The sequence below is a fragment of the Lactuca virosa genome, chromosome 1, assembly GCF_052849685.1.
Source record: "Lactuca virosa cultivar CGN04683 chromosome 1, Lactuca_virosa_CGN04683_v6, whole genome shotgun sequence".
Lineage (NCBI taxonomy): Eukaryota > Viridiplantae > Streptophyta > Magnoliopsida > Asterales > Asteraceae > Lactuca > Lactuca virosa.
In genome coordinates, this window is record NC_136426.1 from 230,473,274 (window position 1) to 230,494,359 (window position 21,086).

Consider the following 21,086-nt stretch of genomic DNA (forward strand, 5'->3'; position numbering starts at 1 on the left):
GAGTCCTGGCAATAGGACATGGGGAAGCAGTCGAGGATCCCACGGTGGTTACCGGTACGTTTCTCCTCAATAACTCTTATGCATGCGTACTATTCGATAGTGGAGCGGAGAGGAGTTTCGTGAGCCACCAATATAAATATTTACTTGAAAAAAATCCCCAATCACTAAAGGATACTTATGTAGTAGAAATGGCAAATGGGAAAGTAGAACGCACTAGCGATATATACTCAGAATGTACTCTCACTCTAGACAACCATACATTTAAAATTGACCTGATGCCAGTCACCATAAAAAGTTTCGACGTAATCATCGGGATGGATTGGTTAGTTCCTCACCGTGCCGACATTCTATGTTACGAAAGGGCCGTTCGCCTCAATCTACCAAATGACGAAACCCTTCTTATCTATGGTGACAAACCTAGTGCGAATTTACAAATCATCTCATGCATCAAAGCCCAAAAGTATCTCCGGAAGGAGTACCACGCCTTCTTAGCCCATGTAGTAGACAAGAAACAAGACGTGAAAGACATCAAGGACATCCCCGAAGTGTGTAACTTCCCGGATGTGTTCCCAGAGGATCTTCCTGGTGTACCACTCGCACGACAAGTCGATTTCAGAATTGACTTAATACCCGGAGCTACCCCCGTAGCCAGAGCTCCATACCGCCTCGCACCATCAGAAATGCAGGAGTTGTCCAGTCAGTTGACCGAGCTTTTGAACAAAGGGTTCATCAGACCAAGCTTCTCACCTTGGGGAGCACCAGTCCTTTTTGTAAAGAAGAAGGACGGATCCTTTCGCATGTGCATCGACTATCGGGAACTAAACAAGCTCACCATCAAAAACCGATATCCTCTGCCCCGAATCGACGACCTTTTCGACCAACTCCAAGGAGCAAATTTCTTCTCAAAGATCGACCTAAGGTCAGGCTACCATCAGCTACGAGTTCAAGAAGAAGATATTCCCAAAACTGCATTCAGAACTCGCTATGGGCACTACGAGTTTGTGGTGATGTCCTTCGGTTTAACAAACGCACCTGCGGTATTCATGGACCTAATGAATAGAGTGTGTCGACCCTACCTAGACAAGTTTGTAATCGTATTCATCGACGATATCTTGATCTACTCGCGAAGCGAAGAAGAGCATCGCCTACATCTACGCCAAGTGCTAGAGACGCTAAGAGCGGAGAAGCTTTATGCTAAGTTCTCTAAGTGTGAATTCTGGATTAGAGAAGTGGATTTCCTTGGACATGTGGTAAGTGAGAAAGGCATACATGTGGACCCCTCCAAGATCAAGGCAATCGAGAATTGGTCAGCACCCAAGACGCCAACCGAAATTCGACAATTCCTTGGGCTTGCTGGCTACTACCGAAGATTTATACAAAACTTCTCCAAGATTGCGAAACCACTCACCACCTTGACGCAGAAAGGTGTGATATTCAAGTGGGAAAATAAACAAGAAACTGCTTTCCAAACGTTAAAACAACCCCTATGCAGCGCACCGATCTTGTCTCTCCCAGAGGGAACCGAGGACTTCATAGTGTACTGTGATGCTTCGAATCAAGGCCTCGGATGTGTGCCCATGCAGAGAGGGAAGGTTATCGCGTATGCATCAAGACAGCTTAAGACGCACGAGGTTAATTATACTACGCACGACCTGGAATTAAGAGCAGTGGTATTCGCTTTGAAGATCTGGAGACACTACCTCTACGGCACGAAATGCACTATCTTCACTGATCACAAAAGTCTTCAGCATATCCTCAATCAGAAAGAGCTCAACATGCGACAGAGGAGATGGGTGGAGTTGCTGAATGACTACGAGTGCGAAATTCGTTATCATCCGGGCAAGGCCAATGTAGTGGCCGATGCCCTAAGCAGGAAGGAGTACTCGGGCCGCCGAGTAAAATCCTTAACAATGACAATCCATTCCCACCTGACCATACAAATCAAGGAAGCTCAACTGGAAGCTTTGAAACCAGAAAAGGTGGCAGGAGAGACATTAAGGGGAATGGATAAAAACTTAGAAGTCAAGGATGATGGAGCACGTTATATCATGAACCGGATTTGGACACCGAAGTTCGGTGGACTCCGAGATGTCGTCATGAATGAAGCACACAAGACTCGATACTCCATCCATCCCGGGTCGGGTAAGATGTATCTGGACCTCAAGAAATTATACTGGTGGCCGAACATGAAAGCTGAGATTACTACCTATGTGAGCAAGTGCCTGACTTGCGCTAAGGTCAAAACCGAATACCAGAAACCATCCGGGCTATTACAACAGCCGGATATACCTGAGTGGAAGTGGGAACGAATAACAATGGACTTCATAACCAAGCTGCCTAAGACATCGGGCGGTCTTGACACAATATGGGTAATTGTAGACAGATTGACCAAATCAGCACACTTTCTACCAATAAAAGAAACCGACAAGATGGAGAAGCTGACTAGAACGTACATCAGAGAGATTGTACGACTCCATGGTGTGCCGATATCCATTATCTCCGATAGAGATAGTAGATTTACCTCACGGTTTTGGCAGTCTCTACAAAAATCATTGGGAACTAGGCTTGACATGAGTACGGCCTACCACCCACAAACCGACGGACAGAGCGAGCGAACCATTCAAACGTTGGAAGACATGTTAAGAGCTTGTGTGATAGACTTCGGTAAAGCATGGGATACCCATCTACCGCTTATTGAATTCTCCTACAATAACAGCTATCATACTAGCATCAAAGTCGCTCCATTCGAAGCTCTTTACGGTCGCAAATGCAGATCACCCCTGTGTTGGGCTGAGGTGGGGGATACACAGCTAGCTAGAGGGCAAGTCTCTAATAGCACCCTCACTGGCCCTGAAATCATAAGGGAAACCACAGAAAAGATCGTTCAAATTCGAGAGAGACTGAAAGCGTCTCGCGATCGGCAAAAGAGTTACGCAGACAAACGACGCAAACCCTTGGAATTCCAGGTGGGTGATCGAGTACTACTAAAAGTTTCCCCTTGGAAAGGAATGATACGATTCGGCAAACGCGGGAAACTAAATCCAAGGTACATCGGGCAATTTGAAATCCTTGCTAGGATTGGGCCAGTAGCATACAAGCTTCGATTACCTCAGGAACTTGACAAAGTACATCCCACGTTTCACGTGTCTAACCTAAAGAAGTGTTTGTCTGATGAGACACTCGTAATACCACTCGACGAAATCAAAGTTAACGAAAATCTCCACTTCGTGGAGGAACCAGTCGAAATCATGGATCGGGAAATCAAACGAACGAAACAAAGTCGTATTCCCATCGTGAAGGTACGTTGGAACGCTAAACGAGGACCCGAATTCACCTGGGAACGCGAGGATCAGATGAAACAAAAGTATCCACATCTCTTTCCAAACTCTTGAAATCCCAGTCAAAATGAAAATTTCGGGACGAAATTCCTTCTAACGGGGGGATGATGTGACAACCGTCAAATTTCGGTAAATTCAAAGTCAACAAGTCAAACCGGTCAACTCCAATAACCCTTGTATGCTAGGGTTTACGTTATGTAATCACTATACAATTCACTATTTTAATGAGAAATCATCATTTGGAAAGTTCATGTGTTTGATTTTCCTTAGCCTTAACAGTGCTAAACAACGAACCAAAGCGATAAAACACTATTGCACAATCATCGGGATTGTGTACGACACTAAAACACGGTTTAATGGGGTTTACGAACCTTGCGTTGTGAAGCCGGACACTCAAATTAATCACAAACGAAACCTCTCTAAATCGTTTTCACTCTATCTCTTTCTAATTGAAATCTCTCCCAAATCTCTCTCAAAAGTTACTTTAACTTTTTGTAATCATTTGGGTCATCTCGACCCTTAACCGGGTCCAAAATCGCTTGAAACAGGATAAAAACGAGTAAAATAACTTTAAGGATCCGAAACCAAAGCTTCTGGTCCGAAGCTGTGTCCGAGGTCCGAGGTCCGAAGTCCGAGGTCCGAGGTCCGAAGGACCAGTGTCCGAAGTCCCGTCCGTCCGAAGCAGTGTCCGAAGTCGTGTCCGAAGTCCGAAGCCGTGTCCGAAGTCCGAAGGTCCGAAGTGAAGCCTCGCAGACAGTCCCTTTTTACCGGTTTTTCGACTACGACTTCGTTTTAACTCCGTTTTTCATTATTTTAACGTGGGATTTTCACCCAAAACTTTATTTTATAAACTAAGGCCCCAAAATATATAAATCTCCAGGGTTTTTATAAAATATATTAAAAGAATTGGTGATTGATCTAATTATTGAGGGAATATTTGCTTTTCCTTAATTTATGGCAAAAACAACCCACTACCACCTCACTCTATGATCAGCCACTCTTTCCCACTACCCCTTGTCTCCTTAGTGGACCTTTACAGCCAATCTCCAGCTCTTCCCACGTTCTAAGAGCTGGTTGATTGATCCTCTCTCCTCATTCTCCATAAAAACTCTTTCATTCTACACTTAGCAACCAAGAACACTCTCCAAAATTCTCTCATCTTTTCTCTTAACTTCAAGAACTTCAAGGCTTTCTCCAGGGATTTCTTTCTTCAATTAGTAAGTATCTTCATCATTCACATAATTATTAAACTCCATTCTACTCAAATTATTGATATCTTACACAAGTTCCATCTTATTCGGTGTTAGATTTTCGAATCATCAAGACATCTTCTTAGTGTTCTTGAGTTGAACACTTCCTTTCTCTCACTTTCATCTACTGAAACCACATAAGGTGAGTTCATACCCATACATTTACATGTTTTTCTTAAGTTTTAAGGAGGGAATACAAGTAAAATCATCAAGAACACAATTAAACTTTTTCTAACAGATTGCATCAGAAAAGATGGACGTTAATCACGGACTGTTTTGGTCAACTTAAATATATTAGTTTTCAAAGCTGTTTCAGGTGCAAGTAGTTCAAACTCTTAGCTTTAAAATGACTACTTGCACATCTCCAAATGATTTTTCTACAATTAATGGTGATTTTTACAAAACTGCCTGTCATTTCAGAGGCAAACCCGGACCAGTCTGTGATTATGAACATTTTCACCTCTGTTAGAGATCACTAAAAATCATGATAAAAATTTACGAACAAACTAGACTCATATTCCAAACTCTCAAAATTTGCGGATTTGGATTTAGAGCTGTGATGATTTTTCTATAAATTTTCTAAGAACGGTAACAGAAACTGTTTTTAACGAAAAGTTGCTGTTAATTTCATTTCACCTTGTAACATGTTGAGCAAGGTGTATATCTTTATGTGACTATATGTTACTGCAATATATGATATTTTATCTTAATATTTAGACACACATCAGTTTACAACTGGATTTGGTCATATAAAATATAAAGAATAACAAGTGATTATAATCAAAGTACAATCGATACATTCAAACATAAAATAAACTATTTTGAATATAGTTTGCATACATTATCACGTACTACCCTTGGTTGATAAACTATAATAGGTATAGTTTATGATACATTACATAACACATACATTTAAAAAGGGTACATTTATACAAAGGATATTTTCATTAAGCAAGGTACGACCATACGGTACCAAGTTTTCATAACACGTAATTCCGTTAATGACTTTGTGAGACATTTACTTCAAATTACCATTAAGTCCTGTATTGTAACCAGAGTCTCCTTAAGGGAGAGCGTGATACTTGTGTATAGATCTATATTGGGTTTGACAAACCCACACCTAAACTGCATGCAACAGTTAGACCGATAGGTCTGGGGTGACAAATGTCATAACATTTCCGACGCTTGAAGAACGTCGTTTTAGGCAACCTTGGTCATAGTATGGTTATAATAAACTCACATAAAGTATTAACAAACATTGGAATTTACGGGAACTTCATTAAAAATTTAACGAGTTTATGTCGATTTAAACTTGCATTGTTTTACTATAAATATGACAAATTACTTGTACATTTCGGTCTTTGGGTTTTAAGACTACATTTACACATTAAGGAAAATATTGGATTTTTCTAACACAAATACTACTTTTACAAACGAAAGGCTTTTAATAATACCAAACATAAGCTTATAAACTCACCAACCTTTGTGTTGACACTTTTTCAAACAACTTGTATTCTCAGGAAATCATTAAACAGGTAATCAAGTGCATTTGAGGATGGGACGCTAAGGCGTCTACTATTTCATATTTTATCAACATATTGTGATTGATTCGTAAACATGTAATTCATACAATGATGTAATTTTTTTCAATTATATATATATGTTGGTTGTGTTTGCTTGAATTACTATTACAATTGCTGTTATGATACTATACATGAAGTCCTCCACCCCCGGACGTTTCCGCCATCCTTGGTTTGGGGGTGTGACAGATTGGTATCAGAGCGCAGTTTATAGTGAATTAAGTATATCAAACCACATAAGATATACAAACTATAAACACAATTGGGACTAATAGTCTCTGATTTGTGCATTTTTCAAATAAATATACTTTTAGAAAATAAATGATTCTTTTTATTAAAAAGTATAAATACATGCATACATGCTCACATAGTGTCATAACTAGAAGAACATAAAATAAAAGAAGAGGAGTTGTACATTATGGGTATGCCTTGGTATATGTAAATCAAGTCTGGGAAGGATATAGCCTGATCAACTATATCTGTCCGGGAATTGACTTGCATATACCGGGGGATGGTCAGGATGGACAACAAATCTAACAAAATCGTCTTACCGCTAGTACGCCTCATTCACGAAGCCGGTCTATAAGGGGGGTATAAGGTTGTTGCCTATAAAATGGCAACTTAATGGGTGTCCACTCTCACCCACCGCTTCCTTGATCGGTGGAGGGTCGTTAGCCGAACGGGTAAGACAAGGACTTATAAATTCTCATTAAAAGTATGATGAATATTATAAAGTAACTAAATGCTTTAAGAACTCAAAACTAAACATTTACAAATACTATAGGAGTATTTTGTGTTACTATAATAAAAATATTTTATACTTTCATTTTACCTCATAACCCAATGTATTGGGTCAATAAAAAGTATAAAATCGTATGTATCGTAAACATACCGGAAAACAACGTAATAATATACTTTATGTATAAAAGATTTCTCTCCCTATAAATACACTTTTACTAAAAGTACATTGGTTTACGACTTATGACAGAACCATGCCGCCAAGAAGAAGACCAAGACCTTCCAGTAACACAGCAACACCTCCTCCGCCGCCGCCTCCACAGTTTGATCCCGCGATGTTCCAGGCTGCAGTAACAGCAGCCGTAGCGGCCGCAATGTCGCAGATAGGGACCAACGGAGCTGGTGGTTCGGGATCGGGAGCTACACACTCTAACCACGGAGACAGTACGTGGCGTGCAAAAGAGTGTTCATACAAAGACTTCACAAATGGCAAACCCGACAACTTCAATGGAAGCGGGGGAGTCATCACGTTGATGCAATGGTTTGAAAAGACCGAAGTAGTCTTTCAGGTGTGCTCCTGCCCCGAAGCGAGCAAAGTTAAGTTCGCAACCTTAACCTTCACCGGCCGGGCCCTTACTTGGTGGAACTGCCGGGTTAAGTCACTTACTCTCGAAGTGGCTAGCTTCATAACCTGGGCAGAACTAAAAACGTTGATGATGAAGGAGTACTGCCCGAGAGGTGAAATTCAAAAGCTGGAACAAGAACTCTGGAACCTCAGGATGACGGGCTCTGACCTTGAAACCTACACCACCCGATTCAATGAATTGGCTCTCCTCTGCCCAACAATGGTTACTCCGGAGGAGAAAAAGGTGGAGCGATACCTTTGGGGACTGTCTCTCCACGTGCAAAGTAGTGTCCTGGCTTCAAGGCCAACTACTTTTGACAGTGCCAGGGAGCTGGCACAACAACTTGTTGACCACCGAGCCGGTCATAATACTACAACCACCACCACTGATAAATCAAAAGGGGGAAACAACAAAAGGAAGTTCTGGAACGAAAAGAAGAGCCAACCAGCACAGGACCCCGCTAAGAAGCAACAAATTGTTGCTGTCCATGCTGCCACTAATGCTGCCACTACTGCTACCACTCCAGCACCACCGAAGCCATATGCGGGAAAACTACCTAAGTGCAACAAGTGCAACTTTCACCACAATGGTGCTTGTAGGGAGATGCACTGTAACAACTGCGACAGGAAGGGGCACACTGCTCGTTTCTGTAAAGCGCCGGCTCAACCAATCAACCAAGTCGCCAGTACGGGGGCAACCCGGACCTGCTACAACTGTGGAGACGCAGGTCACTTCAAAAGAGACTGCCCCAAAGCACAAGCCCCTAATGCTGGTGGAGTAGGAAGAGTCCTGGCAATAGGACATGGGGAAGCAGTCGAGGATCCCACGGTGGTTACCGGTACGTTTCTCCTCAATAACTCTTATGCATGCGTACTATTCGATAGTGGAGCGGAGAGGAGTTTCGTGAGCCACCAATATAAATATTTACTTGAACAAAATCCCCAATCACTAAAGGATACTTATGTAGTAGAAATGGCAAATGGGAAAGTAGAACGCACTAGCGATATATACTCAGAATGTACTCTCACTCTAGACAACCATACATTTAAAATTGACCTGATGCCAGTCACCATAAAAAGTTTCGACGTAATCATCGGGATGGATTGGTTAGTTCCTCACCGTGCCGACATTCTATGTTACGAAAGGGCCGTTCGCCTCAATCTACCAAATGACGAAACCCTTCTTATCTATGGTGACAAACCTAGTGCGAATTTACAAATCATCTCATGCATCAAAGCCCAAAAGTATCTCCGGAAGGAGTACCACGCCTTCTTAGCCCATGTAGTAGACCCTAGGGGTTGTGACTTCCTTGCTACGCGTATGGGTCCTATGCTTTCAGTAGTATGGGCCCCTACTACCTTCCACACCTACCCATATTTGTCTCAAGTATCACCACAACACCCTAACACTATACATACACCTGGTGGTCGCTCAACCTCACTCCTATAGGAAGGATAACTGTCTCACAACTGACCTACCGGTCTCATACAACCCAATCATCAATGAAACTTCCATCAACCCTGCAACACTGGTGTATGCTAGTCATACATAACGCTGGACCCTATAGACTTTCGAATACCTGATCCTAACCTAAGCCCTTCATCAAACAAGAACAGGAAATAAGGCCAAACCAAACATTCTCAGGCTATAAGATCTTAGTTATGTACGACCGAGATGCATACACTAAGCAACTACAGTAATGATGTCAATCTCATATAAGGAAAACCCTAGGCTACCAGGCATCATGTAATCAGGCAATTCTATCATGCAATTCCTGAAGATCCCTAGCCTAGCACTAACATGTTGTTCTAACATATCACATAATCAAATAATTGTATGGTATTTTTGGGTCAACTTACTGACTTTGGCTGATCGTACACCCTGCATCCTCCTTTACTTATTTTGAAAACCATTTGAAAATCATTTTGAAAATCTTTTCCTTGATTTGAGACTGGAGTCACACGAGTGTTCCTCCAATTCACTCAAACCAAGGCTCTGATACCAACTTGTAACACCCAAAAATTTGGGCCTAAACCCATGATCCACTACCACTAATTGGCCCATAACATCTTATTTATTAAGTCCAGCAAAGGCCCAAATCTCTTTATTCCATAAACAACCCAAAACCCGAAGCCCAATTGTCAATGGCCCAACAGAGGGCGTACACGGGGCGTACTCCTCTGGTACGCGGGGCATACGCGACCAAATGTTGACCCCCATCGGGGTGGTTGACCCAGTACTCTGGGTGAACTGAATTTACGTTGGGCGTACTCCATCTCTTGAAAAAACCTTATTAAGTGCTTAATGGCTTAAGCACTTAAGCCCAAACCTCAGATCCAGGGACCTAACATGCCTAGAATCCATACAGTCATGAACTTTATCACTTTGGACGTCCATAAAGTTCTTATTGCTTGGTCTTAATCCATTAAGACCTCATTTCTCTTTCATGGGATACATACAACAAATGGGACCTTATTTTTATCATTCAATGTCCCTTCAAGAGCCTGGAAGGACGGCTCTTTTCCACCAAATCACAACATGCACCATTTTATGGCTTTTGGGACAAGAAATGCTGATAATAAGTAAAATGATGAGATCTATGCATATATGCATAAAGTTTGGAACTTTATACCTTTTGGAGCTTCTTGTGCACGAAATAACTTCAGATCTACAAGCTTTGTCACTTCCTTCAACTCCTTGATGCAATGGTTTCCTCTTAAGCACTCAAGAACACACCAAGTGAGCTAAAACACACAAAAGGAAGGCTAGGGTTTTAGAGATACGAGTTTGATCTGTGGAGGCTGAAGTAAAAGGGGTGTGGGTGTACATTATGTTGCTTATATAGGCCCCAAACCCTAAATATTAGGTTTTCATCCAGACGTTAGTACGCCCAGCGTACTCAAGTGTACGCCCAGCGTACTAAGGCGGACCTTAGTACGCTTAGTGTACCCTTAAGTACGCGTGGCGTACTCTCTTTTGGCCCAAATTGCAAGTTTGGCCCTTAAACTTATCTTGGCTCTTCATTCTCAAACCCAAGGACTATAATTGACAGAGAAATGATAGAAAAGGGTTTGGAAATACCTGCGAAATCTCGGGACGTTACAATTCTCCCCACTTGACCTAGACTTCGCCCTCGAAGTCTGTTGCGGCAAATAGATCCGGGTAATGTTCCCGCATCTCGGACTCGGGCTCCCACGTCCACTCGGACCCCCTCCGATGCTCCCATTGTACCTTCACCAAAGGTATCTCCTTGTTCCTTAGAACCTTCTTCTTCCTCTCTAGTATAGCCACATGCCTCTCCACGTAATTCAGGCGCTCATCAACCTGAATATCATCCAACGACACCACTGCCTCCTGACACATAATACACTTTTGCAATTGCGAAATGTGGAAGGTGTTGTGGATCCGGCTAAGCTCCTCTGGTAGCTCTAGCCTGTAAGCCACCTTGCCAATCCTGGCAATAATCCTGAACGGTCCAATGAAGCGGGGACCCAATTTCCCCCTCTTCCTGAAGCGGATCACACCCTTCCAAGGTGAGACCTTCAGGAGTACCATATCACCCACCTGGAATTCTAACTCGGATCGACATCGGTCAGCGTAACTCTTCTGCCGATTCTGAGCAGTCTGCAGGCGATGCCTTATCTGCTGAATCTTCTTGGTGGTCTGCAAGACTACCTCCGTCCGACCCATCACCCTGTGACCGACCTCGCCCCAGCAAACCGGGGTGCGACATCTCCCCCCATACAATAGCTTGAAAGGCGGGGAACCAATGCTAGAATGATAGTTGTTGTTGTAGGTGAACTCTGCGAGGGGCATGTGGGAATCCCAACTTCCACCGAAATCAATGACACACGGTCCTCAGCCCCTCAACATATCCTCGAGGGTCTGAATGGTCCCCTCAACATATGCTAAAGTGCAGTCGCGTGCCCAATTCCTCGTGAAACTTCTGCCAGAAACGGGAGGTAAACCTAACATCCCGGTCAGAAACAATGGAGACCGGAACCCCATGGCGAGCGACAATCTCGCGAACATACACGCCGGCCAACTTCTCGGCCGACGAACTCTCCCGAATAGCCAAGAAATGAGCGCTCTTGGTCAACCGATCCATGATGACCCATATAGCATCAAACCCCTTTGTCGTCCTCGACAGCTTGGTAATAAAGTCCATCGTGATCCGTTCCCATTTCCACATGGGAATCTCCAGGGGCTGCAGCTTGCCATGCGGCCTCTGATGCTCGGCCTTGACCATCCTGTAGGTCAAGCACCTCTCGACGTACCAAGCGATTTCTCGCTTCATGCACGGCCACCAGTAGCTCAAACTCAAATCCGGGTACATCTTGGTGGCCCCCGAGTGAATAGGGAAGTGAGACTTATGAGCCTCCTCCATGACTGTCTGTCTGACCCCACTAGACATCGGAACCCACACCCGACCGCATCGGGTTAATAATCCTCGGCTATCCTGCATAAACCGGACGTTCTCACCCCTGATCCTCTCCAGCTTCCAGTTCTCTGGTCGCATGTCCTCGACCTGAGCATCTCTGATCAAACTCACAAGCGGAGAATCCACCGCTATCCTCATACATATCGTTGGGGTGGAAGACCCAGCTGACTTGTGGCTCAAAGCATCCGCAACCACATTCGCTTTACCAGGGTGGTAAAGGATCTCGCAGTCATAGTCCTTGACTACGTCCAGCCACCTGCGCTACCTCATATTCAGGTTCGGCTGATCCATGATGTGTCTCAAGCTCTTGTGGTCCGTATATATGGTACAACGGACCCCATACATGTAATGTCTCCATATCTTGAGAGCAAACACCACCGCTCCCAGCTCTAAATCATGAGTAGGATATCTCGACTCATGCGGCTTCAGCTGCCACGATGCGTAGGCTATCACTCGTCCCCTCTACATGAGGACCGCTCCTAAACCTGTGATGGATGCATCACAGAACACCACAAAATCCTCAACTCCCTCCGGGAGTGCCAGAACTGGAGCCTCACATAAACGCTGACGGAGGGTCTCAAACTCCCTCTGCTGCTCAAGGCCCCACCGGAAATCCACCCCCTTCCTCGTTAGACAAGTGAGGGGTACTGCAATCTTGGATAAATCCCGTATGAATCTCTGGTAGTACCCTGCCAATTCCAGAAAACTCCTGATATCTGAGGGAGATTTCAGAACCTCCCACTGCATGATTGCCTCGATTTTGGCCGGGTCGACCAAAATCCCATCCTGGTTAACGAGGTGTCCGAGGAACTGGACCTCTCGTAACCAAAACTCGCACTTCGAGAACTTGGCATATAGCCGCTCTCGTCTCAGAACTCCCAACAACTCCCTGAGGTGCTCCTCGTGCTGCTCACGAGTCTCGAAATACACCAATATATCATCTATAAACACGATGACCGAGCGATCCAGCATTGGTCTAAGACCTGATTCATCAGGTCCATAAATACCGACGGCGTGTTGGTGAGCCCAAACGGCATCACCACGAACTCGTAATGACCGTAACGAGTCCGAAACGCGGTCTTCTCCACGTCCTCCTCTCTGACCCAGACCTGATGATACCCCGACCTCAAATCTATCTTGGAGAACCAAGATGCACCCTGCAACTGATCAAAGAGATCATCTATCCTTGGGAATGGATAACGGTTCTTTACCGTAAACTTGTTCAACTCCCTATAATCAATGCACATCCGGTGCGATCCATCCTTCTTCCTGACGAAGAGGATCGGTGCTCCCCATGGAGAAATGCAAGGTCGAATGAACTGCTTGCCCAGCAGTTCCTGCAGCTGTGATGACAGCTACTGCATCTCGGGTGGCGTTAATCGGTACGGCGCCTTGGCGATAGGGGTCGCACCTGGCACCAGGTCGATCCGGAACTCGACCTGCCTCTCCGGAGGTACACCTGGTAACTCCTCGGGGAACACGTTGGTAAACTCTCTAACCACTAGAACCTCTGAAACTGGAGTCGGATACCTAACCCGCGTATCCACCACAAACGCTAGATAACCCGCACACCCATGCTGAATATACTGTCGAGCCCTGGCAGCTGAGCAGAACCCTGATCCCACTCTGGTGCCCTCGCCATATACAATCAGTTCTCCCCCACTTGGGGTGCGAACTACCACCCGCTGGCCCTCACAATCTATCATGGCACCGAACCGACTAAGCCAATCCATCCCTACAATCACGCACAACTCCCCCATGGGAATCAGTATCAATTCTATCGGAAAGGACATTCCAAAAATCTCCAACTCACATCCTCGGTAGACCGAAGAAGCAGAAATCCCGTGTTCGTTGGCGATGGAGACTCGCAACGGACACTCTAGCTCACCTACTGGCATACTGAACTCCCTACTGAAAGTCTGAGATACAAACGACCGACTCGCCCCCGAGTCAAATAACACCAATGCGGGTGAGGAGTTTACTAAAAACGTACCTAATCACAGGTACAACAGATAAGCATATAACAGATATAACAATTGAGAGTAATGATAGAAACATACCAGCAACCACACCTGGTTCTGCCCTGGCCTCCTCGGCTGTAAGCTGGAAGGCACAACCCTGAGCCTTCGGAGGCTCTGCCCTGACTGGTCTCCCATCCGTCATCCTCAAGGTAGCTGGCGCGGATACTGGGCCTTCATATGGCCCACCTGCTCACAATGATAGCAAAGTCTGACTCCGGAAATCGGAGTCGGCTGCCTGCAATCTCGGGCTAGATGGACCTGTTTGCCACATCGGTGGCACCCACTCCCTACTCGGCATGTTCCTGAATGAGCCTTTCCGCACTTCCTACAAGTGCGTCCTGACTGTCCCCCAGTCCTGGTATCAGCGGTCTTGGACCGCTTCAGCGCTGGCTGCGACTGCGTCGGGGCCTGCCGCTGCTCCCTCAACTGCAACTCAATCTCTAACTCACGCCGCCTGGCGGCCTCCTGTAACTCCAGTAGAGTATCACATCTCTGAGTGGCAACAAACTGATGGATGTCAGTCTTGAGCATGCTCAGATAGCGTGTCATCTGAGCCTGCTCCGAGGCAAACTCCGGGCAAAACATCGCCCTCTTAGTAAACATACGGGTGATCTCCGTCACCGTCTCAGTACCCTGTCTCAGCTCCAAGAACTCCTGAGATAACCGCTAACGTTCGACCCTCGGAATGTAGCAAGTACGAAACATGTCTCTGAACTGCTCCCAAGTAACAATAGCTCTCTGGTCATCCATATACGACCCTGTCATCAATCTCCACCAGTCCTTTGCCCCAGACCTCAGCAGGTTCAGGGCACACCTGACCTTTTGGTCAGTAGGACATGAACATGTAAAGAAATATCCCTCCACATCCGACAGCCACCTCATGGCTACAATGGGATCCTGAGTACCATCAAAAGTTGGGGGCTTCGTGTTATCGAAGTCCCGGTACTGAAAAACTCGGCCCTCTCCCCCTCCTGCCGTTGTTACAGCCGCGGTGGCTGCAGCGGCAGCGGTCTCAGTAAGGGCTGCATATCTGTCATCAAAGTACTCCATCATAGCGGACTTGATAGTCCCAAACAATTCCGGAATCTGACCCCGGACAATCTCGACCACCTCCTCGCGGATGATCTCCCTGACTCGATCCTCTGTCAACAATGGCCTCTCCTGGCCGATAACCTCAGGTGCTACTAGGGCCTCCTGATCACCCTGCCCTGATCCTGATCCGGATCCTGTCACGAAACGCCTCGTAACCACCATACTGAAAATACATCAAGAAGATATCAGCAAATCCGCATAAATAACCAGGAACCAACTCCCGAGTAAACCCTAGGGGTTGTGACTTCCTTGCTACGCGTATGGGTCCTGTGCTTTCAGTAGTATGGGCCCCTACTACCTTCCACACCTACCCATATTTGTCTCAAGTATCACCACAACACCCTAACACTATACATACACCTGGTGGTCGCTCAACCTCACTCCTATAGGAAGGATAACTGTATCACAACTGACCTACCGGTCTCATACAACCCAATCATCAATGAAACTTCCATCAACCCTGCAACACTGGTGTATGCTAGTCATACATAACGCTGGACCCTATAGACTTTCGAATACCTGATCCTACCCTAAGCCCTTCATCAAACAAGAACAGGAAATAAGGCCAAACCAAACATTCTCAGGCTATAAGATCTTAGTTATGTACGACCGAGATGCATACACTAAGCAACTACAGTAATGATGTCAATCTCATATGAGGAAAACCCTAGGCTACCAGGCATCATGTAATCAGGCAATTCTATCATGCAATTCCTGAAGATCCCTAGCCTAGCACTAACATGTTGTTCTAACATATCACATAATCAAATAATTGTATGGTATTTTTGGGTCAACTTACTGACTTTGGCTGATCGTACACCCTGCATCCTCCTTTACTTATTTTGAAAACCATTTGAAAATCATTTTGAAAATCTTTTCCTTGATTTGAGACTGGAGTCACACGAGTGTTCCTCCAATTCACTCAAACCAAGGCTCTGATACCAACTTGTAACACCCAAAAATTTCAACCAAATTTGAACTTTTAAAAAAAACATTTCAAACCATTTAAATCATTACAACTTCGTTTTCAAAATGTAAAACATCAGAGTGTTCCCAGAAACATAAACAAAACATGAGGAGCTGTACAATCATGCCTTCGCCTTGCCGCGATCCCCTGATGTACCCGAAACAATAACTGAAACTGTAAGCCCGAAAGCTTAGTGAGTTCCCCCAACATACCCATACCCACAACAATACACATATAATCATAAACAACATACTATGGGTCTAGTCAACCATCGGGTTGGAATACCTCAGGCCCACAACCAACAGGTTGGAATGCCAACATCCTATGGGTCCAATCATCCTCGGGATGGAATACCCCAGGCCCACAACCAACAGGTTGGAATTCCCACATACTATGAGTCCAGTCATCCTCGGGATGGAATACTCACGACCCACAACCAACAGGTTGGAATGCCCAGGTCTATTGGCCTTCGCACAAAGCAGATAAGCCTCAACCGCCAACAAACATGTGCACATATAACAGATAATCACATAACAGTCTATAGACAGCAACTGATCTACCGGATCATACCACATAACATATAATATTATCCTACCCTCTAGGATATCGAACTAATAGGTCATACCACATACCACAAGATATTTCCTACCCTCTAGGATACTGATCTAATAGATCATCCTAGCATATCATAAACAGATAACAATCCAAAGGGCCGGCCTTGGTGCCTTAGACCCTTGAGTATAGTGAGGATAACTCACCTTGCGGGTAGTGCCGAAGTACTGAAAATCTCTTACTGCTGACTCACCGGAAATCCCGAACTGTCACATAATAATAAATACTAGGTTAATACCCAACATTACCCCCTTGACCAAGTGTCTTTAGAACTCGCTAAACCCATTCCTTTTACTGGGTCAAAGTCCCACACCACGTCCTTATCTTGAAGATCCAAATACATAAGTCCACTATTGGCCCAATTTACTAAATTGGGCCCAATCTCCTTATTGGGCCTAAACCCATGATCCACTACCACTAATTGGCCCATAACATCTTATTTATTAAGTCCAGCAAAGGCCCAAATCCCTTTATTCCATAAACAGCCCAAAACCCGAAGCCCAACAGAGGGCGTACGCGGGGCGTACTCCTCTGGTACGTGGGGCGTACGCGACCAGATGTTGACCCCCATCGGGGTGGTTGACCCAGTACTCTGGGCGTACTGAATTTACGTTGGGCGTACTCCATCTATTGACAAAACCTTATTAAGTGCTTAATGGCTTAAGCACTTAAGCCCAAACCTCATATCCAGGGACCTAACATGCCTAGGATCCATAAAGTCATGAACTTTATCACTTTGGACGTCCATAAAGTTCTTATTGCTTGGTCTTAATCCATTAAGACCTCATTTCTCTTGCATGGGATACATACAACAAATGAGACCTTATTTTTATCATTCAATGTCCCTTCAAGAGCCTGGAAGGACGGCTCTTTTCGACCAAATCACAACATGCACCATTTTATGGCTTTTGGGACAAGAAATGCTTATAATAAGTAAAATGATGAGATCTATGCATATATGCATAATGTTTGGAACTTTATACCTTCTGGAGCTTCTTGTGCACGAAATAACTTCAGATCTACAAGCTTTGTCACTTCCTTCAACTGCTTTATGCAATGGTTTCCTCTTAAACACTCAAGAACACACCAAGTGAGCTAAAACACACAAAAGGGAGGCTAGTGTTTTAGAGATACGAGTTTGATCTGTGGAGGCTGAAGTAAAAGGGGTGTGGGTGCACATTATGTTGCTTATATAGGCCCCAAACCCTAAATATTAGGGTTTCATCCAGACGTTAGTACGTCCAGCGTACTCAAGTGTACGCGCAGCGTACTAAGGCGGACCTTAATACGCTTTGTGTACCCTTAAGTACGTGTGGCGTACTCTCTTTTGGCCCAAATTGCAAGTTTGGCCCTTAAACTTATCTTGGCTCTTCATTCTCAAACCCAAGGACTATAATTGACAGAGAAATGATAGAAGAGGGTTTGGAAATACCTGCGAAATCTCGGGACGTTACACACACTCACTGATCTGCTCAGGGACGGGTTTCGCAGCGAAACAACTGTCGGAGACACGGCCGCCTTCAGTAGCGTATCCTCTAAGCTCTGAAACTTCATTGGTCACCATCAAGCACCTTCCACTAGACTACAAAACATCATCTTTTGCCACAAAGCTTCTCCCGTGAGTTGGCCTACGAACCTCTTCGTCCTCAGAGTCAGTCGACCACACTTCGACTCTACCAAACTCATCATCCTGTTCCTGCACAGTTAAAGGAGGTTTAGCGTCCTCAACATTTTTCTTCTTCTTGATTTCCTCTACCTTTCTGAGGAAATAAGCCTAATCGTCCTCCTCTTCTTTCTTCTCATTCATTCGTCTTAGCATGCACTCCTTTGCTAGATGATTTTTGCCATGACAATAATTACGTCATAGGCGGAGTCACCTACAAGCTTCTTTTCTTTCTTCGCTTCTTCCTTTTGAGAGTTGTTTGCACTCTCATCCTTCACCTTCTCGGAACTATAACTTCCCTGCCATTTTCGGTTTTTGTTGCGACCGAAACTCTTCTTTCCGAATCTATTAGGGTTGGACACCATCATAGCATACTCTTCTTTAGAGAGTTCACAGTCGGAAAGATCAGACTCTGAACCATCATCAGCAATCTTCTTACCCTTGACTTTAAATAGTTTTATTTATTCAAAACTACATTACATTACTTTCCAGTATAATACATATTACATTTATGGAAACATACATTCAAAGAGTTTTACACAGATACAACTACAGTACATTATTGTCCAGTACAACACAGTTTACACTCCTGGAAACATGCATTCAAATGGTTTTATAAAGATATAAAACTACACTATACTAATACAAAGTACAACAATACTTATACATTTTGGTCTTGGAACATTTAAGACTACATTACATCTTAAAGAAAATATTGGATTTTATGAAAGAACACACTATCATTTTCAAGGAATAAAGACATATATTTCTCATACAAAATACTTATGAACTCACCAACTTAATTGTTGACACTTTTTCAAAACCACTTGTATTCTCAGGAAATCAGTAGACAGGTACCCACACAGGTTTTGTGAAGACGAAGCATATAAGTGTTACGTCTTATATTTTTGCTATATGTTTTTGGAGTCAAACAAACAATGATTCGAACTAAATGTAAATATTAAATTATCAATACAATGTTTGTAATGCTTTGATCTCTATTATGCAATTGTTATGATATTATACATGACGTCATCCACCCTTGGACGTTTCCGCCGTTTACTCGGTTCGGGGGTGTGATATCAACAGTTACCTCGAGGAGGCAAAGGTGAGACTTGCTTCCTGTCTTTTGAAGGATATGGCACGAGACTGGTGGGAGGAGGTTGGGCGCTCCGTTGGTTATAAGGTTGTTGATTCGATGACAAGGGATAATTTTACAACTAGATTCAGGGTTGAGTTTGCACCAGTAATCGAGGTGCAACAATTAGCGCGAGAGTTTCAGGATCTCCGCTAGACTATTGAGACGGTGGCTGAGATCACTACGATGTTTCAGGAGAAGGCGCTTTTGGTTCCGCAGCATGTGGCGGGTGAAGAGATGAAGAAGGCGAGGTATAACGAGATGTTAAGGAGCGATATTCGGCAATTTATGAGCCGATCCAATTGCAAGACACTGGAGGATAAGATAGCAAGGGCCCGAGAGAGGGAGATTGATATTGAGATGGAGAGGAAGAGGAAGTCAAATTAGGCTCAGGTTTCAGGGGGGTCGGGCAAGAGGCCCAAGGTTCATGATTCGAGATCGAGAGGCCAGTAGGGCAGGAGCCGCTGTGGGAAGTGCGGCAAGATGCACGAGAGACTGTGCAGGCTGGGTGATTCGGGCTGCTTCAAGTGTGGTCGGATGGGTCATTTTAGCAGGGATTGTACTAATACCACCACCACTCGAGGATCTTATCTGATTTGCTTCCATTGCAATCAGAAGGGCCACAAAAAGGCTTAATGTCCGAGTTTGGTTGCAGAAGGGCCGGTGTTAAAACCCGCTCCTACGACTCTTCGGATCACTGACGCCCGCCAGGGCATGGCGAATGCACCTTTGGTAAAGAGCATGACTTTCCAGTTGACGGCCGAGGAGGCTCACACGACACCTAATGTGGTGACGGCTATGTTTATTCTCCTTATCTCTTTATTTATATTGAATTGTTTGCTTATGGTCATATGTTTTATTTTAGGATCGTTCCTCGTGAACGGTATATCTGCTTTGGTATTGTTTGATTCGGGGGCTACCCGATCCTTTGTATCGCTTGCGCTTAGCAAGAGGTTTTGCTAGAGCTGGATTGTCCTTTAGATGTAGTGATTACAGATGATCGATCTATCCGGGTAGCGAGGGTTCATCGGGTATGTACCCTTCAAATGGTCAACGAGCAGTATCCGATTGATTTAGTTCCTATTTCTTTGCGTGGGAACAAGGTTATTGTGGGTATTGATTGGCTGAGTCCCAATGGGGCAGTGATCGATTGTAAGCAGTAGTTAGTTCGGATTCGAACCCCAAGTGGGGGAGAGTTAGTGGTTAGCAGAGAGAGATAGCTCAGCGCTAGCCGATATTGTGTCCAGCGGCGAGGGCTAGATGCTATATTCAGTAGGGTTGTTCCGGATTTGTCGCCTATGTTATAGATACCCGGGATAAGGGTAAGGCGACCGTGGGTGATCTGCCTATTGTACGAGATTATCCGGATGTGTTCTTGGAGGATTTTCCTGGGGTGCCTCCAGAGAGGCAGGTTGAGTTCAGGATTGATCTGGTTGCAGGTGCGGCTCCGGTAACCAAAGCACCGTATCGGTTGGCTCCTCTCGAGATGCAGGAGTTGTCTACACAGCTGTAGGAGCTGTTAGATAAGGGATTCATTTGATCGAGCAGTTCGCCATGGGGAGCGCTGATCTTGTTTGTAAAGAAGAAGGATAGGTCCCATCATATGTGCATTGACTACTG

The 21,086-nt window shown here is 44.7% G+C and overlaps 1 protein-coding gene across 1 annotated transcript in view; it reads left to right on the plus strand.

The window, feature by feature from the left end:
* LOC145127785 (uncharacterized) overlaps positions 1–19,853 on the plus strand; it is a 35,442-nt gene extending 15,589 nt beyond the window's left edge. The window contains exons 3-4 of the mRNA XM_079062919.1: positions 1,061–1,895; positions 19,662–19,853. Of these exons, the coding sequence (XP_078919045.1) occupies positions 1,061–1,895; positions 19,662–19,853 (1,027 nt within the window). The remainder of the gene's footprint in view (positions 1–1,060; positions 1,896–19,661) is intronic.
* Positions 19,854–21,086: the final 1,233 nt, after the last annotated feature.